The 26,961-nt window shown below is 40.4% G+C and overlaps 1 protein-coding gene across 2 annotated transcripts in view; it reads right to left on the reverse strand.

The window, feature by feature from the left end:
* Window positions 1-26,961, reverse strand: part of glyr1 (glyoxylate reductase 1 homolog (Arabidopsis)) — a 65,087-nt gene that overhangs the window by 15,049 nt on the left and 23,077 nt on the right. For both annotated transcript variants that reach the window (XM_061981636.1, XM_061981635.2), the window contains 7 exons: window positions 23,234-23,287; window positions 14,056-14,106; window positions 13,891-13,964; window positions 6,610-6,709; window positions 5,137-5,247; window positions 4,958-5,059; window positions 3,420-3,582 (listed from right to left, as the gene is read on the reverse strand). In XM_061981636.1, the coding sequence (XP_061837620.1) occupies window positions 3,420-3,582; window positions 4,958-5,059; window positions 5,137-5,247; window positions 6,610-6,709; window positions 13,891-13,964; window positions 14,056-14,106; window positions 23,234-23,287 (655 nt within the window). The remainder of the gene's footprint in view (window positions 1-3,419; window positions 3,583-4,957; window positions 5,060-5,136; window positions 5,248-6,609; window positions 6,710-13,890; window positions 13,965-14,055; window positions 14,107-23,233; window positions 23,288-26,961) is intronic.

A 26,961-nucleotide genomic window follows, 5' to 3' on the forward strand; every position in this document is an offset into this window, starting at 1 on the left:
GGCTCATTGGCAAATGTTATATAGTAGTCTCTGCAAGCAGTTGCAATTCCAAGACATTAGATTGCAGTGGTGGATTTGCTATGAAGCATTACACACAGAATACTGTTTATTTGCTACGGAGCATGACACACAGAGTACTGTTTATTTGCTGCGGCGCATTACACACAGTACTGTGTATTTGCTATGGAGCATCACACACACAGTACTGTTTATTTGCTACGGAGCTTTACACAGTACTATTTGCTACGGAGCATTACACAGTACTATTTGCTACGGAGCTTCACACACAGTACTGTTTATTTGTTACGGAGCATTACACAGAGTACTTTTTGCTACGGAGCATTACACACAGAGCACTGTGTATTTGCTATGAAGCATTACACACAGAGTACTGTGTATTTGCTACGGAGCATTACACAGAGTACTGTGTATTTGCTATGAAGCATTACACACAGAGTACAGTGTGTTTGTTATGAAGCATTACACAGAGAGTACTGAAAGTGTTAGAATGTTGCTGCACAACAAATAAAGCCAACAAAACTGAAGATAGAGAAACTTCAGATATCACAGCAACTTGTATTAATTTTCAGTTTGGCCCAGGTGTTGCTGTAGTCAGAAAATAATCTTTGTAATTAATTTACTAAATGTGCCAGTCTTGTCTTTTGTTGAGTCCTACAAAGCGTTTATACTGTAAGTATTATATTACACATCAGCAGTTTGATTGTACTGTGCATCTTAGTTAACAAATTAGGTGTTGAAATTGCCATGTAAAATTACTAATGCTAATCAGTAGCATGTATACAGTGAATCCAATGTAAAAATTAGCCTCCAGCTAGCGCATTTTGAAAAGTGGAACCATACTTTTGTTTAACTCATTCTGTTAAATTAATTCAAGAAAAAAAAGACAAACTTGCTTTAGTAAACATACAAGTACGGTATCACCTTTCTCCCAATCCATTTTTGTTGCATTATCAACCAAACTTTGCTCAACACTAAAAGCTGTATATACTCTCGCGTCTTGATTCGTTTATAGCTCTTCTGGCACCTGACTTGTAATTCTCCTCCAACACACTAAGGGGCCATGTCTCCTGACGTTTGTGTAAAAATGCCAAAAACTTACCAATGGTTTCTATTAGATGCTCTAGCCGAGCCAATGTGCTGGTAATATAATCACTGATAAAGACGTGACTTCACTGCTCCAAATATCTTGTCGTGAAGCTGACAGAGGTCGCACATTGTGACTTTGTGGAGAGGAGTTCGCCAACAGTCTGATACATGTCGGGGAGGGCTGTTTCACTTGTGTATTTACGAGCAGACAAGCGGCCAACTCCCACATTCTTCACCACTGAGAGCGCCTGATCATCCAATACTATGAATTCCCATAGTTTACCATAAACGCCAGTTCCACGTTGGGATTCTTGTGAAAACTTTTTTGTGCTGGAATGAGTCTGTCAGGGTTTGTTGCTTTTGTCCCGTTTTGTTAGATTTGGTCGTGGGGACTTCATTGTGTGCGTCTGCATGGCGGCCTTTCAAGTGCTTCGTTAAGTTGCTTGTATTTGGACGTCTCACTCCTCAAAATAAAGATATTGCAAAGTTTGCATGTTGCTGTTTGACTTGTTTATAATATCGCCACACTGTCGACATAAAGTTAAAAATTAACATGCTAACTGACTTATTCCTTACAAAATATATATTAGTATGGTATCGGAGATTTAGTTAGAACTAGGGCTGGACGATACGGACCAAAACTGATATTCCGGTATTGTTAGGTTGTATCACGGTATACGATATAACGGTATTTAGTTTAAACACCATATTACTGTTACTACCAGTGTTCTCAAATTAATTTTTTAAAAGTTAGAAAATTCAAAAAAAAAAAGTGCAGCTCCACCTTAAGTCTTAAGCGCAATCCTTCACAGGGTTTTTTGGTGTCAATGCGTATTTTGTTCTTATGCAACATCCATCCATCCATTTTTGTTACTTCACCAAATGTAATTACTTTTTAATACATATCATTAATTACTAGGGAAAGTAATTAAAGTGTTACTTGAAAAAAAACTTTAATGTCATATGCAGTTTTATATGAGAGCGTGTGCGTGCATGTACCTTTAAAAGGCAGTGTCTGTTGCCAAGCGACGGTTTCACTGTATTTGTTAGCTTTAGCAGTTAGCACTGCAGCGGCTGTTTGTCGGCTCTTCTGTTGAATATTCTCACCGGCTTGTGTTACTTCTGGTTAATAAAAAGGGCCCTCCCCCACCAGCCGCCTACACTTAAGTGCAGTTACAGCGGTTGTGCATGAAGGCGAACGTGGCGGGGGGGTCGGTTGTCGGCAATGCACGGTAGACCCTTCCCACCCACCGGATCCTTCCTCAGCTACGGTGCCTGCTGGGCACCCCGGGCGCAACAAAGGCAAATCAAAAGATACCGGTAAAGCAGTATTGTCTCAAATATATACAGCTTTCTAAAATATACTAGTATTAACTCAGCCCTAGTTACAAATACTTTCCAATACTTCCAAAAAGTGCCGTATCGCCATCGGAACATCCCTATATTTAGGTAGTGTTTTGACGAAGAACCACTACAGTTTAAGAATCACTCAGCCAGGAGAATAGCGGAATTCCGCGTTGCCAGTAGATATTTACCTTCTTGTGAACAGTGAGCAATGACAACATCTTTGTTGGCATTCAGAAACGTCACTTGACTTTTAACGGACCTTTTACTCAAACCCGAGGAAAAGACGTTTGTGAGGATGGACTAAGTTGCGGCGGAAGACGGGACAATTTGCAACGCTAATCGGCCATTGGGGATAAGAGACAAGAGAGAATGTAATTGAAAATAAACTAAACTGTAAAATAATTACTGTAACGACCTACTGTTTATGACCTTAATGACCTTAATGTCTATGTGAATGTGTTATTGATGTTCCTATACTGAGCCTGATAGGTGATTGATGAAAAATGAGAACGTGAGAGACAAAGACGTGTGTGCAGATTAAAAAAAAAAAAGTTAGCACAGGATTGGCAATAAAAGTTAAAGAGTGTCTTACTTTGTGTGACTTTCTGGACAAGACACAATAAGCTGAAAAACGACACGTTCAGTAATAGTTTTTCGAGCGCACTGAGATATTAAGTACACAATCAGTTTACATGCACTGTTTTATCTGATACAATCATTTGTGCATTTCAAGCACGGCTGCTCAGGGACCCTCCTCGGCAAAAACTGACCAATCACAGCTCTGCAGCCTGCATCGCCGCTCACGAGAAGCTAGCAGGGGGAAAGATGTATGTAGCGCTGCATTCAGTACCCAACAGAAGGAACTGTTCCAATACTAGCGAAGTGCTTCCACACTGTTGAGATCTCATTAAGCACGCCTTAATAACTAACAAAGCAGTGGAATGCCATCATCATACGACACCTACCCAAGAAGAAGGAAGTTTTTCCCATTGCCTGAAAGCAGCTGCTGCAGTCCTCATAAACTGTTCGGTCACCGGCGGCCAAGATGACCAACATTCCGTCATTGGAGAGTTGCTGGCTTCCTGCCACCGGAGCCTCCAGGAAACGTCCACCCCTTGAAGTGATCACCTGACAATTGTCAACAATTACAAAATGTCATCACATTTTTTTACCCGTCAAATGAAAATGTGTATTCAATGTAGGGCTGGACGATTACGGCAAAAATAATAATCCCAATTATTTTTGATTGATATTGTAATCCGGATTAATCATATGATTATTCATTAATTTGAGTATTTATCGTCCCACCATAACTTAACTTTAAATATAGTTTTGAAAATGGATATAAATTAGTAGCAAATAAACCACAACAAGTAAAATAATAGCAATGACAATACATTTAAATAGCAATATAAAAAACAACTAATTTTTGTTTTTCCTGTTTGATTTTAATTAAGTTTTTTTTACCTTTTACACTTATTTTACCACCATAGAGTGTGTGATTTTTGTGTCAAATAAAGTTTAATACAATTTTTGTTGATTAAATGCAAAAATCCTCACCTTAATTTGTGTAATACATCATTGGACAAGTTTGACCAGTATTTTAGCTCAAAGCATAATAATTGTGTAAATGTATCTATAAGTGCTTTAACATTGTAAGGTACTTTGTTTGAAACCCTTTATTTTGATAGTGCAGGCAGACTGGATGTGGCGCATAGCGCCATTATTGTGAAAGGCGGAAGTGTGCTGTGCTGTTCTCGACTAAAGAGACCACTTGAGGCTGTAAGAAAGAAAAACTAAAAGAGCAAGCCTCTCAAGTTGCGACCGCTGTTTGTACATTGATGTTACGTCCATGATGTTGTTCACAACAACACAACAGATGACGTGTTGTGTGTGTGTGTGTGTATGATTGTTTGTACGTTGATACATCCATGATGTTGTTCACAACAACACAACAGACGACGTGTTGTGTGTGTATGATTGTTTGTACGTTGATGTTACATCCATGATGTCGTTCACAACAACACAAGCAGATGAGATGTGTTATGGGTGTATGGATTGTTCCTGCTAGCTTTAGCTTCTTAGTTTTCTCTCTGTTTCAAGTGGCCGTCTTGACATTGTTGAGTTCAGGACGGCCAGCGGTTGAGTGTAGGACGGCCAGCAGTTGAGTGTGTCGGGGATAAATGAGCCCTACCGGATGCATTATTTTCCAAAATGATTGTTCCTTCTCCTCACAATGACAACATTTCACATACATTAATGTCAATTTCCCTGATATTATTTTGCGTTTATGAGTGGATTACTTTTTATTAGCCAATAGTGTTACGTGAACCCGGAAATCTAATGCCTTACTTCTTCTATTGAGTTGAGTGATTATATATTAGTCACACTAGCACTGTGTCAAATAAAAAGTAGCAACCAGGGTGAAACCCCATACTTCTCGTAGACATGCTCGAAATTGATTGATTGTCCAGCCCTAATTCCACGTTGGCAAAACACGCACCTGGGAGAGTTCTGTGATGGTCTCTGGATCCACCGTACTCATCTCTACGTAACACTTGCCCGGCCGGATTCCCTGGAGCACTCCACTGGGACCCAAAACCAACTGAATGGACCGAGACAAAGACGTATAAACCGACTTTGTATCTCCGCAGGGAGATGTGGAGGTGTGTTGATACTCACATCTCTGGCAGCCTTTGGGTCAGAGACGCAAGAGAAAGTGATATCGCACATGGAAGCGACTTCTGCAGGGGTCCGACCCAAGCGGGCACCTTCTTGGATGAACAGGTCACACTGGATGACAAAGGGAAAATGACACATTTGAACCAAAATGTCATCAATACAAAATGTTTATGTACAAAACCCAAAACCAGTGAAGTTGGCACGTTGTGTAAATTGTAAATAAAAACAGAATACAATGATTTTAAATCCCTTTCAACTTATATTCAACTGAATAGACCGCAAAGACAAGATATTTAATGTTCGAACTGAGAAACTAAATTTTTTTTTTGCAAATAATCATTAACTTAGAATTTAATGGCAGCAACACAATGCAAAAAAGTTGGCACAGAGGCATTTTTACCACTGTGTTACATGGCCTTTCCTTTTAACAACACTCAGTAAACGTTTGGGAACTGAGGAGACTAATTTTTACACCATTTTAAATGAGCTTGGGCCCAACGAAGCCGGCGGCGTTTCTGGGTGTTGTTGATAAATGGCTTTTGCTTAATAGAGTTTTAACTTGCACTTACAGATGTAGCGACAAACTGTAGTTACTGGCAGTGGTTTTCTGAAGTGTTCCTGAGCCCATGTGGCAATATCCTTTACAAACTTTTTGATGCAGTACAGCCTGAGGGATCGAAGGTCATGGGCATTGCCGCTTACGTGCAGTGATTTCTCCAGATTCTCTGAAACTTTTGATATTACAGACCGTAGAGTGTGAAATCCCTAAATTCCTTGCAATAGCTAGTTGAGAAATGTTGTTCTTAAACTGTTCGACAATTTGCTCACACATTTGTTCACAAAGTGGTGACACTGGCCCAATCCTTGTTTGTGAATGACTGAGCATTTCATGGCACCCTTCTGTTCCCGATTAGCCTGTTCACCTTTGGGATGTTCCAAGTAAGTCTTTGATGAGCATTCCTCAACTTTCTCATTTTTGACACTTGTGCCAGCTTTTTGGAAACATGTTGCAGGCATCAAACTCCAAATGAGCTATATGCAGAAAATACAATTTACCAGTTGGAACATTCAGAATCTTGTCTTTGCAGTCTATTCAACTCAATATAGGTTGAAAAGGATTTGCAAATCATTGTATTCTGTTTTTAATTACTTACACAATGTGCCAACTTCACTGGTTTTGTATTTTTCAGTTAATTCAGACTTTGACAAAGAGATCAGCGTTAACTCAATGGTGTTCAGATAGTGTAATTTGTTCAACAGCTTGTTTGCTGCCAATAACAAGTGGACATGAAGCAACGTGCAACCCAGCAATATCAATACTTGGTAGGAATGTTTCATTTTCAAATGAGATCTTTCATCCAAAGTTGTAGATAAAAGAAACTAATGACAGTGATTTCATCGCATTTTACCGTTTTTTTTTATAATATACTGCACTGAATTAGCTTTTTTTGTGACAAGCATGTCATTCTGTACCTTTTCTGCTGTGCGGTTCCACACCGTGACAACATGGCCCATTTTCAGCAAGTTGGAGACGATACCGCTCCCCATCAGCCCTAGACCGAGGAACCCTATCCTGAGGGCAACAGGGGAAAAAAGGATCAACACAAAGGATCAACACATGAGGACTTCAAATAGACTACGGTATGTAAATGCACAAGTGTCATATGTTTAATAATTAGTGTCTGCATTCAGACATTATTCCACAATTGTTTGTTGTATTTAACATCAGCTCCATTGCTTAAAGCGGGGGTCTGCAACCCGTGGCTCTCGAGCCGCATGTGGCTCTTTAGTGCCGCCCAAGTGGCTCACTGGAGCATTTTTTAAAAAGTTCTGAAAATGGAAAAAGATGGGGGGGAAATTATTTTTTGTTTTAGTAATTTTTTTGTTTGAGGACAAACATGACACAAACCTTCCCAATTGTTAGAAAGCCCACTATTTAATATATTTGTGCGTATGCTTCACTGATGAGTGTATTTGGTGAACATCGTTTTGTCCTAATTTCGGCGGTGAGAACTCATCTTAGTGTAGACTGTGACGCAACAGTTTGTTTACTCCTTTGCCTCATTTTGTCCACCAAACATTTTATACTGTGCGTGAATGCACAAAAGGTGAGCTTTGTTGATGTTATTGACTTGTTAGAGTGCTAATCAGGCATGACTGCAAGCTTATCAATGCTAACATGCTATTTAGGCTAGCTGTATGTACATACTCATTTGTAGGTATATTTGAGCTCATTTAATATCCTTTACTTTAGGGATGTCCCGATCCAGGTTTTTGCACTTCCGATCCGATACCGATATTGTTTTTGCATTTCCGATCCGATACCGATACTGACCGATACCGATACTGACCGATACTGGCCTATCTGAGCATTTATTAAAGTTTAAAGTTATTTAGCCTACGTAGTTGTCAGAATCATGTTGAAAAGGGTTTTAGTACTCTTGATAACTAGCCAGCTGAATTAGGGGAGTTTGAATAATACACAATGGTTGGTAACAAGAAACTGACCTGTTTATTCAAGGATAAACACAAAATAGACAAAATTATACATGACAAACAGAAATGGCATCATTGAACTAGGGCTGGGCGATATGGCCTTTTTTTAATATTGCGATATTTTAAGGCCATATTGCGATACACAATATATATCTCGATATTTTGCCTTAGCCTTGAATGAACACTTGATGCATATAATCACAGCAGTATGATGATACTATGTGTTTTGATTGATTGATTGAGACTTTTATTAGTAGGTTGCACAGTGAAGTACATATTCCGTACAATTGACCACTAAATGGTAACACCCGAATAAGTTTTTCAACTTGTTATTCATGATACAGATATATACTATCATCATAATACAGTCATCACACAAGATAATCACATTGAATTATTTACATTATTTATAATCCAGGGTGTGGAGGGGGGCGCCTGATGTAAGTGTCAAAAAGACAGCCAAAAGAGTTTGATATGAGAATAAATCTAAAGTTAAAATATAGGGTAGAAATGCACCCATTTGCAGGAAATGTAGTCTTGATTTTCAAAATTTTCTTTCAAGGCTTGCATGTCTACATTAAAACATTCTTCTTCATACTGCATTAATATATGCTACTTCTAAACTTTCATGCAGAGAAGGAAATCACAACTAAAAAAATCACTATTTTTTTCATACGGTGTTGTGGAAATTTTTGCCTCTGCATTTTGATGGTGTGGACGTGTGGCACCGAATGGAGATAAGCGTCTCGACAGACGTCACAATATTTGAACAATGATGACGAAAACTGTTGTCTCTGTCGTGTCCGTGTGTCGAAAATTGTTATGCGCTTATTTTTTTATTTGATTTTGTGCGTGGCATAGATTTGCCGTGCGCAGAGGACGCTTGAGCAGGCGCGCACCTTAGCGGCTGCGCTAGCATCACAGCTAACGTTAGCCATGCCGCTACCTCGCTCTCTGCTGGGAGAGGACATATATGTATGTGACGTATGACGTGACAGTATGTGACGTATGTCGTGACAGTATGTGACGTGTGTAAGAAGGTGCGCTCGCTGTCTGTGCGAGGGAGACACAGGAAAGAGTGAGAAGAGCCTGTCGTGTAATGCCAGCAGCTAAAAGCAACTGCGTGAGAATTGTGGATGTGTTGAAGGTGTGCTGGAAAATGCAGAACGGAAATTACGGAGCAGCAGTAAAGTGGAATGTATTATTTAAATAGGTGCGTTGGAAAACACGGACCGGAGTTTTTTTTAAAACTGGATCTGGATCGCATTTCCCATGCCTTGCCGATACGCAATTTTTGGCAAATATCGGCAGCCGATCCGATCCAAATATCGGATCGGGACATCCCTACCTTACTTTAATCCTCTTTGTACATAATTTAGTTTTGCATATCTAGTTATTTTTAAAACGAACATCGGCATGAACATCTGGCAGTTGAAGGAGCATTTAGAGAAAAGTGTTTTTGTTGTCAATGAGACATGGATTATTATCACACTTCCACATCTCTAACATGTAAATGCTGCCTCTTTGCCTGGTCAACATCGCCAATAAAACATTCTTAATTGCTTTACCCTGGGTAAATAAAGGTTACATAAATTTATAAATACAAATGATAAATATACAGCTGAACCTTGATTTACGAATCTTTCTATTTGGGTTGGGTCTAACTTTTGGGTTGACAAACCTTGTAATCGGGCCAAATAGGCCTGTGTGCAGACCGTGTCTCGGTGCATTCAGTCATTGTGTGCGCTGCTGGAAACCTTTGGGCGTTGCCATTTTGATGACATCACTTCCTGTGCAGTACATTAAACACGGGGCGCAGACATTTTGTCTATTTTGTTACTCAATGTGGGTTCAAAGAAGCCAACAACGCAGCCTGGAAAGAAGGAGGAATTCACACACACTTCCCGTTCTTTCTTCTTCGCCTCGTGACAGCATGATGTGACAGCACGTAGTCTGCTGTTCGCAGACAGTTTTGCTTTTCAACTTGTAATTCATTAATTATTTTTGAGAGCACCACAGGGACTTTTGTGTGTGAGTGTGCGCACGTTGACAGTTGTGTTATTTAGATAATGAAGAGATTGTTGATCCATATATGTTTTAGTGTCTTCAAAGTAGGGTTGTCCCGATACCAATAATCTAGTACTGGTACCAAAATGTATATCGATATTTTTCCAAATAAAGGGAACTACGAAAAATGTCTATATTGGCTTTATTTTGACAGAAAATCTTACACCACATTAAACACTCAAAGAACAATTTTACTAGGTTAAAATATAAATTAAAAGGCATTGAAATGGCATTGACCCTGAAGGTAACGTCTTCCCTGTGCTCCTCGACTACGATCAGCACCGGACCGAACAGCAGGACAGGTGTAACAACTACATTATTACCTGTCACTCTTTAAACTTCTTGTACAGATCTGAATGCCTATTATTTAAATGTTTACCTAAGTTTGAAGAAAAGGTGCTAATACTAATCGCCACATTTGGCAAGGCGTGTTTTAAAGCAGCTGTAGTGAGAGTAGCGTATGTGTGTGTGTGTGTGTGTGTGTGATCCTTTAAAAATGGCAGTATGTGGGGTGAGTGACATGAGTGAGTGAGTGGGCAAGTTAGGATAGGTAGCGTAAGCATGTGCAGGAGTGTCAATAACATGGTGGATGTCTGGTTTTTGTTGTTAGTTTTGAAGCCCAAATACCGCCATAATGTACTTCATCACACTCTTTATTAACCAGTAGAGTTGTAGTTTTTTGCCATTTTTCCTCTCCATGTTATTGTTTGTATGCCCTGTGTGTGCGTTTTTTACACACTCAACAATATGTGCCTAGGCTCTGCAGTCTCCGCCGCAAAGCGGCACTCAGATGAAAAAGCGGTACCGGTACTTTTCCAAAGGTGGTATAGTACCGATTTCAATTGATTAGTACAGTGATATTTGGGTTAGTACTGGTTCAAGAACCAGTTGAGTTCGTAAATCGAGATTTTACGGTACTTGCTCAGTTAAGAGTTGATATTCTAACCCGTTTTTGTTGCTGCTTCGTCTACACAATCATAAGTTTTGATTAGACAGCCGATGTGCGCCGCTCAGAAGCAAATTGATGCTGGTTGGCTAAAATGTGAGGGGAAGTTGCAGGCATTAGACAAAGTTTGAGGTTGCACATAATTTGCAGTGATTTGTGGAGTTTTAGAGACATGGCAAATTCCCAGAGGGTCTGAGAGTTCAGAAATGCAGTCTCCTTGCAGCACAACCTCTTTATGCAATTAAATATCATCTTTGTTGCATCTCAGCTGGTGAGAATTAAATCATAGAAAAAAGTCCTGGCTTAACATTCCCAGCATAGAGCCTTCTTTCTATCGAGTGGTCTGCTTTCCTTTGGAAGAGACTGAAACAGACCTGGGACTGAACCCTTCTCCACTGCCGGCAGGACAAAACAAGTGAAACTCTCCTTGTGGTTATTTTTGTTGTGCAGTACTGTGAGGAACTTTGTCGTGTTAGATTGCCTGCAAGATTCTGCCGTGCTCTGTCACTCAAAGCAGAGACGGGCCCTTGGAATCTCTTCGGAGGGTGTCAGTTGGAAATATTCTCTTCAGCATTTAAGGACACCTGTTGCTGTTCACATATTGTGCTGTCATAGAAAGTCTGTAGTGTCGGGGTAAATGTGTCAAGTTTTTTGTTTGTAATAATGTGATCTACATGTTTCCATGGACTTATCTGGTAGGGTTCACATCCGACCCATGATTCCTATCCTTAAACGATACATGATTTTCAAAATATGTACCGTATTTTCCGCACTATTAGCCGCACCTAAAAACCACAAATTTACTCAAAAGCTGACAGTGCGGCTTTTAACCCGGTGCGCTTTATATATGGATAAATATTAAGATTCATTTTCATAAAGTTTCGGTCTCGCAACTTCGGTAAACAGCCGCCATCTTTTTTCCCGGTAGAACAGGAAGCGCTTCTTCTTCTACGCAAGCAACCGCCAAGGTAAGCACCCGCCCCCATAGAACAGGAAGCGCTTCTTCTTCTACTGTAAGCAACCACCCGCCCGCGTAGAAGAAGAATAAGCGCGCGGATATCACCGTACGTTTCATTTCCTTTGTGTGTTTACATCTGTAAAGACCACAAAATGGCTCCTACTAAACGACAGGGATCCGGTTCATGAAAAGACGCAATCTCTCCATCCGCACACGGATTACTATTTCACAGCAACTGATATTCCTGTGAACCGCACTGTGGAACGGGAGCACGTACGGTGAATATTCGCACCACAGGGAATGAGAAGTCATCCTTCACTGTGGTTCTAGCTTGCCATGCTAATGGCCAGAAACTTCCACCCATGGTGATATTCAAAAGGAAGACCTTGCCAAAAGAGACCTTTCCAGCCGGCGTCATCATAAAAGCTAACTCGAAGGGATGGATGAAGAAAAGATGAGCGAGTGGTTAAGGTAAGTTTAGAGGCCGGGTGGCTTTTTTCACGCAGCTCTGTCCATGTTGATATACGTATGTTTGTGATTGCACATTTGCGTACATTTTGGGAGTGAACAGAGTTGTTAGAACGCTGGTTTTTAATATATTATTAAAGTTTGACTGACCTATCTGACTGTTTTTTTGACATTCCTTTAGCGCAGTTAGATGCGGCTTACAACACCGGGCGGCTTATAGGTGGACAAAGTTTTGAAATATGCCGTTCATTGAAGGCGCGGCTTTTAACCCAGGGCGCCTTATGGTGCGGAAAATACGGTACAGTACAGGCCAAAAGTTTGGACTCCACCTTCCCCTATTCAATGTGTTGTCTTTATTTTCATCACTATTTACATTGTAAGTTGTCACTGAAGGCATCAAAACTATGAATGAACACGTGTGGAGTTATGTACTTAACAAAAGAAGGTGAAATAACGGAAAACATGTTTTATATTCGAGTTTCTTCAAAATAGCCACCCTTTGCTCGGATTACTGCTTTGCACACTTTTGACATTCACTCTCTGAGCTTCAAGCACACCTGTGAAGTGAAAACCATTTCAGGTGACTACCTCTCAAAAGTTTCATAATAATTCTCATGCCAAATAAATTTCAAGAATCGTTTGAAACGAATCGCCACCACCAGGAATCGGATCGAATCATTGGGTGCCTAAACATTAACACTGCTAGTATCTGGCACTACATAAAAAAAATACAACCAAATCAATTTTGTTGTTGATCTTTGACAAAGATGAAAAACATCCCCCTAATATGCATCATGATATAGAAAAAAATAACTTATTTAACAAACAAAAACTTCTTGTTCATTTATTGTGGGAATGTCAGAGAATAAAAGAGTTATGGTTTAAAACAACAAAAGAAGCAATCACATTCCTAAATATAAACACCCCAGTGACACTGCAAACCTGTATTCTTGGTGATCTGTATCAATTTAGTAACATGTCATCAAAGAGTAAAAATGCATTTCTTTCAATATGCATCATAACAAAAACACCAATATTAACAAAAATGGATAGATGATAGTCCAACTCATACTGACTGGTATACACAAGCTATGGAAATTATATCCGTAGAAAATACTGCATTTAGTTGATAGTAATGAGTCATATATTGAAATATGGGATGCATTATTAAAATTTGTTTCAACTATTAAATTAACCTAAAATACGACTTCTTTTATCATTTTAGAAAATATTGGACAATGTGTTGTCAAGCTTATGAGATGTGATGAAAGTGTAAGCCACTGTGACTATTCATTTTTTATATGTTTTTATTTTATTTTTTATAAATGGCTGTGATGATAATGTAAATAAGGGATTTCTAATCACTGCTATGTTGGAATTCTTATTAATATTGATACTGTTGTTGATATTCATTTTTGTTTGACTACTTTTGGATTGTTTTGTGTCATGTTTGTGTCCTTAATTGCCCTGTTGATTGCCATTCTGAATGTTGCTGGGCCGGGTTTGGTTTTGGAATTAGGATTGTATTATAATTGTATTATTTTGATGAAAAATAGTAATTACAATTTTTTTTTTTTTTACTCAAAATGAATGTATTTAAGAGGTTAACATTTCTAAATTGGTTTGTAGTTTGGTCATTTTGATCAAGTCTAAAGTTCAAGTGATTCTTGGGAAAAAAAAGAAGAATATTGATTTATGGTATTTTGATTGCAGTTTTTGCACATTTTCCCAAAGAAACAGACTGGAAAGTAACTAGAGTGTGGCAGAAGTGGGGAAGAACCACTTTAAAAAAAAAAGTGCTAGTCACGAGTCTTCTTACCTTTTATCTGTGGGGGTGATGCTGCCGTTGATTGCCGTGCTATCTGCTGCCTGGATGGATGTTGATGCCCTGTCCTGCAAACAAAAATACCACTGTAGTTTTTACACCGACTCAAAACACAGTGAAGAGACTTTAGGTGACTTAAAAAGGTGCAGTTGACAGTACCTCCTCAATAACTTTTAGACGCTTGCTTATTGGTTCCATGGATGGGGCAGGCTGAGAGAACAAGACAAAGTAGTCTGTCAAGGGGGATAATTTGCAGGAAGCTGCTTTCCACTTTTAAAACCTTGAGCCATGCAAATATGTGGGGCTGGGCGATAAAACCATGTCAATATATATCCCCATAGAAAAGTTATCACTATCAATAAAAAAGCATTCGATAAAATGTTCAATATGTATTATTTTTTTTGGTAGAAAGTGGAAGTATGGAAGCAAGGTTGGTTAAATGAACACTTGCTCGCTAACAGCCAATCAGGTGACAGTATCAACTATCATTTTTGCTTGATTCTTTGCATGGAGTGAGAAGAGAAAGTCAAAATGAAGAAATTGTGGATAAAAGAGGAAAAGTCATCGAGACAGAATGACACTTTTTGGATTTTTTCCCCCAAACGGGCCGTAGTCAGACCAAGGCGCTTGTAATCGGTAATACCACACCACCTTAGCCGTGCTGACCCTTTAGAGCAGTGGTTCTCAAATGGGGGTACGCGTACCCCTGGGGGTACTTGAAGGTATGCCAAGGCGTACGCAAGATTTTTTTTAAATATTCTAAAAATAGCAACAATTCAAACATCCTTTATAAATATAAATAAAAAACTATCTTTTTTCCCCAAATAGTTCAAGAAAGACCACTACAAATGAGCAATATCTTGCACTGTTATACAATTTAATAAATCAGAAACTGATGACATAGTGCTGTATTTTACTTCTTTATCTCTTTTTTTCAACCAAAAATGCTTTGCTCTGATTAGGGAGTACTTGAATTAAAAAAGAATTCACAGGGGGTACATCACTGAAAAAAGGTTGAGAACCACTGCTTTAGAGCACATCTGTAATTTCCTGGCACTAAAACTGCAGAAAATAGTTCTTGTCAGGTTTCTCTATGTTTCCATTTTCACACTTTGCACTATTTTCTTACACTTTATTACATATTCCTTATTTTTGCACCTTCATTTTAAAAGTGTATTGTTAAGTGTTTAATGCAATTTTACCATTTTCTTCACATTGAGTGTTTTCCATGCTTGTGTTGACATTTCATTTCTGTCTTGATAGCTGAGGGATTATAATCAGATGACGGTTATATTTCAAAATACATTTTTCTCCTGCTCTTTATTTTCCATAGGTCATAAAATGATCATTATCAATATCGATTGATATGAAACACTTATATCGTGATACAGGTTTCAGCTACATTCATGCTGTAAATTTGAGTTTGAGCTGTTATTGTTTTTCAGTTATTCTAAAATACAGTTTTTGTTGTTTTTGTTTACACTTTGTTCGAACCCAATCTAACCAAACTTGTCTCAAATGATTGTGCAGTCCAAAAAACTAAACATTTGTACTATTATGGTTTGAATATTATTAACATTTAATTATTACCACGTAGCCCAAACATTTGGGACAGGTTTTGAGAGATTTGGATAGAGGGGGGTCGAATAATAAAACGATAGCATTAAAAGATGTAATAGCGCTAATGTTTTTCTGACTGTTGGGTGAGATTTGGACAAAACAGCACGGTGATATTTTAATATTTGCAATGACAGAGGGGGCAGCTCCACACAGACGTGTGACTGACCAAGTACTCCCACATCGTGGCCGTGCTGGAAGCCTCGAGGATAGTCAGAGCAAAGACGCTTGGAGGACCTTTCGGCTACCAGCAAGTAAAACGCTTCTTTATTGGGTAAAACAGTGTAAAGGTAGTGATGATACTCGAAACCGGTTTTCCCGGTTGTTCGATAAGAAAAGAACCGAGTCCTCGGACTCTAATCCCTTTTTGAGAACCGGTACCCGTTATCGAGACCACTCATAGGCGTCCATCAGTAGTGACGATGGGTTGCGCCTTGGGGAGTTCATTCTTTCTTGCAGCGGCGGCTGTGGCTGTACAGCCCCACTCTGGAGTGACAGTCTCTGGTGCAGTTGGCGCAGACGTATGTGGAGGGTTCTGACACAGGAGCAGGTCCCGCGTCACGCAGTTTCCGCTTTTGTCTCCTCGCCTGCAACAAGGAGATGTGCTTCTCCTCGGCACGGCGGGTTCCTGTAGCAACAGTCTGCCTCCAAACGTCGCCGTCTTTTGCAGCTTCCTCCGAGTTGTTGTGGTTGATGCCTGCCTGTTTCATGTCACGTTTGCACACGTCCTTGAAACGCAGTCGGGGGCGACCAAGGGGTCTGGAGCCTGTTGACAGTTCGCCGTACAGGACAGCTCTGGGGAGCCGGCTGGGGTCCATCCTGTGGACATGGCCAAGCCATCTGAGGCGGCGTTGGCTGAGCATGGTGAACAGGCTGGTGGAGTGAGCACGATCTAGGACTTCCATGTTGGGAACTTTGTCCTGTCATGAGATTCCCAGGATGCGGCGAAGACAGCGCAGGTGGAAGCTGTTTAGCTGTTTCTCATGTCTGGTGTAGGTGGTCCAGGCCTCGCTGCCATACATCAGTGTGCTAATGACGCAGATAGACCTGGAGTTTAGTGCGTGTGGATAGCTGGTTGTTCGACCATACTCTTTTGGACAGCCTGGCCAACACTGTGGCGGCTCTCGCAAGACGGGTGGCACGTTCGGTGTCGAGTGACAAGTCACTGGAGATTGCGGATCCAAGGTACGTTAAGGTGTGGACACATTCCAGAGTCTGATTGTCGACGGAGATGGAGAGTGGCGTTACAGCATCTTGGCCCATGACATTGGTCTACTTTAGGCTGATGGTGAGACCAAACTCTTTACAGGCAGATGAAAGCCTGTCCATCAGCCTCTGGAGCCCAGACTCGGTGTGGGATGCTAGAGCTGCATCATCAGCAAAAAGCATTTCCCTCAGGAGGACACTGGTCACCTTGGTCTTGGAGCGCAAACGGGCAAGGTTGAAAAGTTTCTCATCAGCTCTCGTGTGTAGGGAGACACCTTCTGAACATGTGCCGAAAGCAGTAGACAGAACGAGGGAGAAGATAATTCCAAAGAGGGTTGGTGCAAGAACACAGCCCTGTTTTACGCCGCTGCGGATTGGAAAGGCCTCTGATGTTCCTCCTTCCCAACAGACGGAACCCTGTGTGTTTTCGTGGAATGATCTTATGACGAGGAGTTTTGGGGGGCAGCCGATCTTTGCAAGCATCTTAAAGAGACCATCTCTGCTGACAAGGTCGAATGCTTTAGTGAGATCAACAAAGGCGAGATACAAGGGTCTCCTCTGTTCCCGGCACTTCTCCTGCAGCTGCCGAAGGGTGAAAATCATGTCCACTGTGGATCTTGCTGCCCTAAAGCCACATTGTGACTCAAGGTAGACACGTTCTGCAAGGAGGTGGAGTCTAACAAGGGCGACACTAGCAAAGACTTTCCCCACGATGTTAAGCAGGGAGATGCCGCGGTAATTATTACAGTCACTACGGTCTCCCTTGTTCTTGTACAGTGTGACAATCTTGGAGTCACGCAGATCCTGGGGGACGGCTCCATCCTTCCCACAGAGGCAGAGGAGATCGTGAAGGTGCGGCAGTAAAGAAGGTTTCCCAAGTTTTATGACATCAGGTGTTATCCCGTCAGCACCTGGGGCCTTGCCGCATGCGAGGTTGTCAATAGCTTTGCTGAGCTCTTCCTGCGTGGGTTCCTTGTCAAGCTCCTTCATAACAGGCAGGTTTGCAACTCCATTCAGACCCTCCTCTGACCCAGTACTCTCAGTGGCATATAACTCCGTGTAGTGTTCGGCCCATCTTCCCATCTGCTTGTTGCGATCAGTGATGACTTCACCAGACTTTGCTTTCAGTGGTGCTGTTTTCTTGATGGACGGGCCGGTTGCTTGCTTTATCCCCTCATACATGCTCCTGATATCTCCCGTGTCCGAGGCCCTTTGTATGTTTGAGGAGAGCTCAAGCCAGTAGTTGTTGGCACATCTACGTGCCATTCGCTGGGCTTCGCTCTTGGCCTTTCTCAAGGCGTCAAGGTTCCTCTGTGAGGGGTTTCCCTTGTGCTTGAGGAAAGCGGTACGCTTTGCCTCTATAACTGGCTCCATCACTGCAGCACTAGCCTCAAACCAGTCTGCATTTCCTCTCGTTCTCTTCCCATATGTTGCAATGGCTTGGTCGTAGATGGTATCACGCAAGCATTTCCATTTGTCCACAGCACTTTGCCTGATTGATGGTCCACAGAGTGATTGGTCAAGGGAGGTAAGGAAGCGTTGTGTGACAGCCGGGTTGGTATAACGACTGGCATTTATTGCGTGGACGGGCCACTATAGTAAAGAAAAAGAGTTGGTTCTTTATTCGAATACCTGGGAATGAATCCCGTCCCGACAAGAAATGCCCCGTAGGACATCACAAGAAATTACGTCACGTAGCTCAGTCATTAGGCGCAGATAGGAAAAGCAGGAACAAAATGGACCGGAAAAAGCGCTCCAAGGCATGGCTTCATTTCACCAAAAAAAAACGAGGAAGTGGCAGTATGCAATTATTGCCAGGCTTCGCTCTCGTGTAAGGGGGGGAATACAACAAGCAATACAACAAGCATGTTGAAGCAGCGGCAGAGACGACGAAGAATGCCCCTCTTCTTCTGCCAGCTGCCCAAGTCCCAGCTACAGTAGCGGTGACGCCGGTGAGTAACTAACGTTAACTGTTGCCGGTTAATTTCCATATCTGCTCACTTGTAGTAACGTTACCTCTTATGTCAACCAGGACTGCAGTAATGTTAGGTAGACTAACGTTACCTAAGCATAGTCAGTGGCTAACGGTAACGTTAACGTGAGCCTTTTTGTATGTGTCTGATAACGTTAACGTTAACTTGTAGCCTACATCACGACAGAGTTTGCAAGTCTGTCTAATAAACTAGTGCTTTCTTTATTTCTTTACTTTATTTGGAACATGAACACACTTACAGTATAATACATCAGTTTCGTATCATTTCACTTTAGAGTAGGAAGAAGTAAAGCTTATTTAATCCTACCCCTTTCCCCATTTCATAGTGTTTACAAATATATACATCTTTTACTGACCTTTTATAATAAAATATCTGTGAATTAGTATATACAACAGTTTTGTAATATGTAATTAATTAATTCAGTCATTATTAATATACTGAGATGAAGAATATCTTATTTTCAATAATGTTGAAAGTATTTCTCATAATTCTTCTTCTTTGTACTTTGTAAGCACTATTCATTTGAACAACCTCTTAAAGTGGATCATATCAGTACAATGTTTAACTTCTTTACTTAATCCATTCCATCATTTAATGCCACATCATTTTAGCTGTTTGCAATTTTACCAAATCATCGAACTTTAATATTTTTGACTCAATAAATAAAGTGTTTGTATGTTCTGTATATCCAACATTATGTATCAGTCGAATTAATTTTTTTTGTAACACGGTTAACGAATGTAGCGCACATTTGTAGTTATTTCCCCACATTTCTGCACAATAACTCAAATATGGTAATACTATAGTAACGAGCAGTAGAGAATGTGAAGTGATTTGTTAAACCAAATATTGTGTGTTTTTTTCCATATACAACAACCTATCTGGACTCGATAAGAGAATCGATAAGGAATCGGTTCGATAAGAGAATTCGATAATAGGCTCGAACTCGATAATTTTTTTATCAAACATCATCCCTATGTAAAGGTGACTGACTATATTCATGTATGTAAGGCTCTAATGTTAAAACCCGTGTTTAAAACGGTCAGGGAAAATAATCTTACTTCCCGAAATTTAATTTACCACGGTCAGGCAACCAATTAGACCAGGAGTTCTTACCTTTTTGCCCTCGGAGCCGAATTTTTTCAGCTACAGAAGAGCACTGAATTAATAATCTTACTCTTGATTTTAGTCATATTCAATATTTAGATCTAACCTACTTACAGTTTAACAAGATATGTCCAATGATATGAAAGCATGTGTTAATCACATAAATTATAATAGTCAGCCTGGTTACAAAAATAAATACTAATCAAATACACTGCATAAGAGAGATGGAAAATAAATGTACATACAATAAATACTTTCTAACTAAAGTAACAGTAAATAATAGTAATTAAGTAACAATTTATAATCATTTAAGTAAAAATTAAAATAGAGTTTCCCTACTTTAGGCATAATTTTTGCGCTTAAAGAAATGTCTTCATTACTTCAGCTCCAGATTTTTGTGTTTGAGATTGTCATTACTGCCACAAGTGGTGGAAAAGTATTACAACTGCAGGGTTTCCCCTAAATGTGGCGCACCGCTACAATATTTTTATTACCGCCACACCTTGAAAATGTTTTTTTTTTTACTTAACTTTACTTAACAAATTAAAGTAATATATCATAGCCCCGAGAGGAAATCACAAAGTCTGACGCTATTTTTAACTTTTATTACCAATCTTATGATAAACAATTCCAACAGATCCGTGCAAACACTTCCGTCTCCGAGAAAACTGACAAAACTCCAAACCACGTGAACATAAAACATTCAAATTAGCTGGTCTTTACAGTATGTAATGACCAGCCAATAAACCTATTTGCACACTATTGACAAGTAATGTACTGAAAACCGCGCCACCGAAACAGGATGTTACTAAAACGCACGCCATTGTGACTGTCTAGAGCGTTGTCAGCATGTCTGTGAAGTGAACGTGATTTTTATATACATTGAAGATATACCCGCACGGACAGCAGTCTACACAATAGGCAAATATTAAGAGAACAAGGGCGGCTTTTAAGAAGCGAAAGTGAAACTAGAGCAACATCGCTAACCAACTGTGACGTCATGCTCGCTACAGCTAGCCTCTTTAGTCAGCGACATGGAGGGACAGAAGTCTCTAAACACAACTACATTATATAATAACACCAGAAGAAGATGCTACATTTGTTGATAGTTTTAGATTTTTTTTAAAAAATCAGAAAACTGTAAACAGATGAAAAAATCTCAAAAGTACATTGTACAAAAAGCAGCAACAATTGAAAATATGGAAATACCATAAAAACAAATACCGTATTTTTCGGACTATAAGTCGCAGTTTTTTTCATAGTTTGGCCGGGCTCCAGTGCGATTTATATGTTTTTTTCCTTCATTCAGGTGCGATTTATACTCCGAAAAATACGGTACACTATATTGCCAAAAGTATTTGGCCACCCATCCAAATGATCAGAATCCGGAGTCTTAATCACTTGGCCCGGCCATAGGTGTATAAAATCAAGCACTTGTGCATGGAGACTGTTTCTACAAATATTTGTGAAAGAATGGGCCGCTCTCAGGAGCTCAGTGATTTCCAGCGTGGAACTGTCATAGGATGCCACCTGTGCAACAAATCCAGTCTTGAAATTTCCTCACTTCTAAATATTCCAAAGTTAACTGTCGGCTTTATCATAAGAAAATGGAAGAGTTTGGGAACAACAGCAACTCAGCCACGAAGTGGTAGGCCACATAAACTGACAGAGAGGAATCAGCGGATGCTGAAAATGCATAGTGCAAAGACTTTCTGCACAGTCAGTTGCTACAGAGTTCCAAACTTAATTTGACCTTGCAGTTAGCCCACGTACAGTACACCAAGAGCTTCATGGAATGGGTTTCCATGGCCAATCAGCTGCTGCATCTAAGCCATAAATCACCAAGTCCAATGCAAAGCGTTAGATGCAGTGGTGTAAAGCACATCGCCACCGGACTCTAGAGCAGTGGAGACGTGTTCTCTGGTGTGATGAATCACGCTTTTTCATCTGGCAATCTGATGGACGAGTCTGGGTTTGGAGGTTGCCAGGAGAACGGTACATTTCGGACTGCATTGTGCCGAGTGCGAAATTTGGTGAAAGAGGAATTATGGTGTGGGGTTGTTTTTCAGGAGTTGGGCTTGGTCCCTTAGTTCCAGTGAAAGTAACTTTGAATGCTCCAGGATATCAAAACATTTTGGAATTCCATGCTCCTAATCTTGTGGGAACAGTTTTGAGCGAGCCCCTTCTTCTTCCAACATGACTGTGCACTAGTGCACAAAGCAAGGTCCATAAAGACATAGATGGCAGAGTCTGGTGAGGATAAACTTGATTGGCCTGCACACAGTCCTGACCTGAACCCGATAGAACACCTTTGGAATTAATTAGAACGGAGACAGAGCCAGGAGCTTCTCGACCAACATCAGTGTGTGACCTCACCAATGCGCTTTTGGAAGAATGGTCGAAAATTCCTATAAACACACTCCACAACCTTGTGGACAGCCTTCCCAGAAGAGTTGAAGCTGTAATAGCTGCAAAAGGTGGACCGACATCATATTGAACCCTATGGGTTAGGAATGGGATGGCATTTCATGTTCATATGTGAGTCAATGCAGGTGGCCAAATACTTTTGGCAATATAGTGTATGTTCATACTAGCAAATGATAACAGATTTGTTTTAAATGTACAGTACAGGCCAAACGTTTGGACACACCTCATTCAATGCTTTTTCATGACTATATTGTAGATTGTCACTGAGGGCATCAAAACTATGAACACATGTGGAGTTATGTACTTAACAAAAAAAGGTGAAATAACTGAAAACATGTTTTGTATTCTAGTTTCTTCAAAATAGCCACCCTTTGCTCTGACTACTGCTTTGCACACTCTTGGCATTCTCTCGATGAGCTTCAAGAGGTAGTCACCTAAAATGGTTTTCACTTCACAGGTGTGCTTAAAGCTCACCGAGAGAATGCCAACAGTGTGCAAAGCAGTAATAAGAGCAAAGGGTGGCTATTTTGAAGAAACTCGAATACAAAACATGTTTGCAGTTATTTCACCTTTTTTTGTTAAGTACAAAACTCCACATGTGTTCATTCATAGTTTTGATGCCTTCAGTGACAATCTACAATGTAAATAGTCATGAAAATACAGAAAACGCATTGAATGAGAAGGTTTGTCCAAACTTTTGGCCTGTACTGTATGTGTACATTTTTTGAGCCTATTTAAAGAAAATCATATCATAGAAAATGATGCAAATTACTCGGTGACAATGCCCGTAACCACAGGTACCTTGGCAGTTTCGAGGAAACCCTGCATTACTACCACAAGTGGTGAAAAAGTGTATTACATAGCTGAGAAACATTTTTTGGCGGCGAAACACTGAATCAGGGATCACGTTAATCTGCAGCAGACAAATAAACACGAGACTTGAGTTAGGTTCCTAAAGATGGAGAAACATGAGAGCATACTCCTACCTTCTCAGACTGGCTAAGCAGGAAGTGATGGAAATGTGGGTCGTCCTTCACAGGCTGCAACAGAACAAGGGTTCAATTGGAAATATGCAGCAAACTCAATGGTACATCTACTCGACAACGCACCACAGTCAAAGTGACTTTCATACTGTGATGATTGTCGGCCTGTTAATAGTGGGAGCCAAATACAACAAACCTTTCACAATCACAACTACTACAAATAGCAAACTATACAACTGCATTCAAAATGATTCAACCTCCATTGTTCAAGTCTATGTCTCTGCAAAGTGTATTAACAGTAGAACACCTCAACACATTTAGTATTACAAATGTTTTCATTTAATTGGCCGGCTGTACAAAGTGGTGGTTGAATTATTCTGAAAGCAACTGCATTCCAAAAACATTTGAGAAGAGTTTATGAATCACACTGTGCATGAATGGGTGCGCAGAAACCAGAAAGCTTGGGTCGCCAGTGCTTCAAGTAGCGTGCAAATTAATCACACATTAGTTGAGTTTGTGTAACGGCTTGTTATTGTAAACAAAACACAGCGTGAAGATAAAAAGTGCGTATTCACAGCGCTTCCCTTATCCCAAACGTTGTCAGGTGACAGGCAACTTCATACCAAATATGGAGTACCGTATGTTTCGGACTATAAGGCGCACTTAAAATCCTTTCATTTTCTCAAAAATCAACAGTGCGCCTAATGTACGTAATAATTCTGGTTGTGCTTACTGACCTCGAAGCTATTTTATTTGGTAGATGGTGTAATAAGTGTAACCAGTGGCAGTCACACATAAGAGATGCATGTAGACTGCAATATGATGGCAATAAACACCAAAACTTTAAATGTTCCATTGAGAATATAGAACATTACACACAGCGCTCAAAAATCTGTCAAAATGTTTTAGTACGACTTCGGTAAGCTATGAAGCCACACCGCTTGATGGATTGTACTGTGCTTCAACATACGAGTATTATTATGGTGTGTGTATATAAGAACTGCAAAATGGCACCTATTAGCAGACATATTACCTGCCGTTTTGTTTGGCAATATTATGCAAAACCAACTTTTCTTACCTTCTGGTACCTGCTGATGTGTATTTGGGATCTGCATAAGTCCTGAAAATGTGCGCGCTTCCGCAATTGTAGTCCATGCCGACGCCGTAGTTATAAGCTTCTTCTTTTTCTCTTCCTGCTTATGTGGCATTCATCTTTCGCTGTTGCCATTTCTAATATAAAGTAGTGTGAAGTTCTTACTTATATCTGTCAGTAGATTAGCTATCAAAGCGCTAAAAACTGTAGTGGGTTTACATAATTCACCCACGGAACTTTAGCTATTAGAGGGTTCCGGTTGGACGTTTTTTTCACGGGACACATTTCCGGCGTTGATGTTGCATATTTGAGCCACGGATGAGGAGATGCTGCTCCGTTATTGATTGAAGTCTGAATGTCATTAAAACAGGTAGCTTCATCTTTTGACACTTCTTCCACTACCCGTCCTTGCACGCTACACCGCTACAACAAGGGGAGAAGACGCTGTCGAAGGTGAGCCACGTAGGTAAGACCGCACACAAAATGGCGCATCCTGAAGAGACGCTCAGAAAGCTACTTGAAGATGGTCTGTAAAACACTACAACACTTTCACCTAAGAACCACCATCACATGTTATGTAGACCACAAGATAGTGTTTTAAATTTAGAAAAAAATCATAATATGACCCTTTTAATGCGCCCTATAATCCAGAGCTCCTTTTGAATGAAAAAAGACCTGAATAGACCTGCTCATCGGCAGTGCGCCTTTTAATCCGGTGCGCCCTATGGTCCGAAAAATACTGTAAATTCAGCGTTTGACTCAAATTCTACACACAACACCCCATAATAACATTGTTCAATGTTTGCAAATGTACGACTAAGAAAAAATTGAATCCAATGTACCTGACCCGAGTAAGCAATATTTTGATGATGCACATTCAGCAGAAAATACAGACGTGAATTAGTGTTTGTAGTCCTTTGTGAAAGAACAAAAACCCACAATGATCTCTGAACAAAATGTGGTAAATAGGTACTACCATTTTTGTCCAAGCCACTTTCATTAGCGTTTTATTTTAAGTCACAATTCTATTGCATTGTCTAAACCTAAATCGGTCTTGTGGAGTACCGGTACCAATCCCATGTAGAGGGAATGAACGAGAAAGGTCATGGGTGCCCACACTTTTTCTGCAGGCGAGCTACTTTTCAATTGACCAAGTGGAAGGGATCTACCTCATTCATATACAGGTAAAAGCCAGTAAATTAGAATATTTTGAAAAACTTGATTTATTTCAGTAATTGCATTCAAAAGGTGTAACTTGTACATTATATTTATTCATTGCACACAGACTGATGCATTCAAATGTTTATTTCATTTAATTTTGATGATTTGAAGTGGCAACAAATGAAAATCCAAAATTCCGTGTGTCACAAAATTAGAATATTACTTAAGGCTAATACAAAAAAGGGATTTTTAGAAATGTTGGCCAACTGAAAAGTATGAAAATGAAAAATATGAGCATGTACAATACTCAATACTTGGTTGGAGCTCCTTTTGCCTCAATTACTGCGTTAATGCGGCGTGGCATGGAGTCGATGAGTTTCTGGCACTGCTCAGGTGTTATGAGAGCCCAGGTTGCTCTGATAGTGGCCTTCAACTCTTCTGCGTTTTTGGGTCTGGCATTCTGCATCTTCCTTTTCACAATACCCCACAGATTTTCTATGGGGCTAAGGTCAGGGGAGTTGGCGGGCCAATTTAGAACAGAAATACCATGGTCCGTAAACCAGGCACGGGTAGATTTTGCGCTGTGTGCAGGCGCCAAGTCCTGTTGGAACTTGAAATCTCCATCTCCATAGAGCAGGTCAGCAGCAGGAAGCATGAAGTGCTCTAAAACTTGCTGGTAGACGGCTGCGTTGACCCTGGATCTCAGGAAACAGAGTGGACCGACACCAGCAGATGACATGGCACCCCAAACCATCACTGATGGTGGAAACTTTACACTAGACTTCAGGCAACGTGGATCCTGTGCCTCTCCTGTCTTCCTCCAGACTCTGGGACCTCGATTTCCAAAGGAAATGCAAAATTTGCATGGTTGGGTGATGGTTTGGGGTGCCATGTCATCTGCTGGTGTCGGTCCACTCTGTTTCCTGAGATCCAGGGTCAACGCAGCAGTCTACCAGCAAGTTTTAGAGCACTTCATGCTTCCTGCTGCTGACCTGCTCTATGGAGATGGACTTGGTTAACAATTTGTTAACAAGTTAAAAGGTGTTTACTGTTAATACAAGCAAGTTTAACACATATAGATTCCTCTCTTTCATGAAGACAAGAATATAAGTTGGTGTATTACCTGATTCTGATGACTTATATTGATTGGAATCAGACAGTAGTGATAACGTCCGCATTTTATTTTATTTTTTTAAATGGAGGAGAAGAAAAGTCCTTCTGTCCAATACCACATGAAAGTGGTTGGTTTTTGGCATCTTATTCGTCCAGCTTCCATTCTCGTTTTATACACTTTACAAGAAAAACATTGGCGGAAAACTCCGTAGCTCGCTAGCTTGTGCATGCCAGCTTTCTGAGACTCTTATTTTGTTAGCGCAGGCAGGATGAAGCAGCGCTTTTATTGTGAAGATAAGAACTGTGCCGTCGGTCGTTAGAGTTTTGACGGCAGGTACGGCGCGAGAGTCTGTTGAAATAAAAA

This window comes from Nerophis lumbriciformis, linkage group LG24 (genome assembly GCF_033978685.3).
Source record: "Nerophis lumbriciformis linkage group LG24, RoL_Nlum_v2.1, whole genome shotgun sequence".
NCBI lineage: Eukaryota > Metazoa > Chordata > Actinopteri > Syngnathiformes > Syngnathidae > Nerophis > Nerophis lumbriciformis.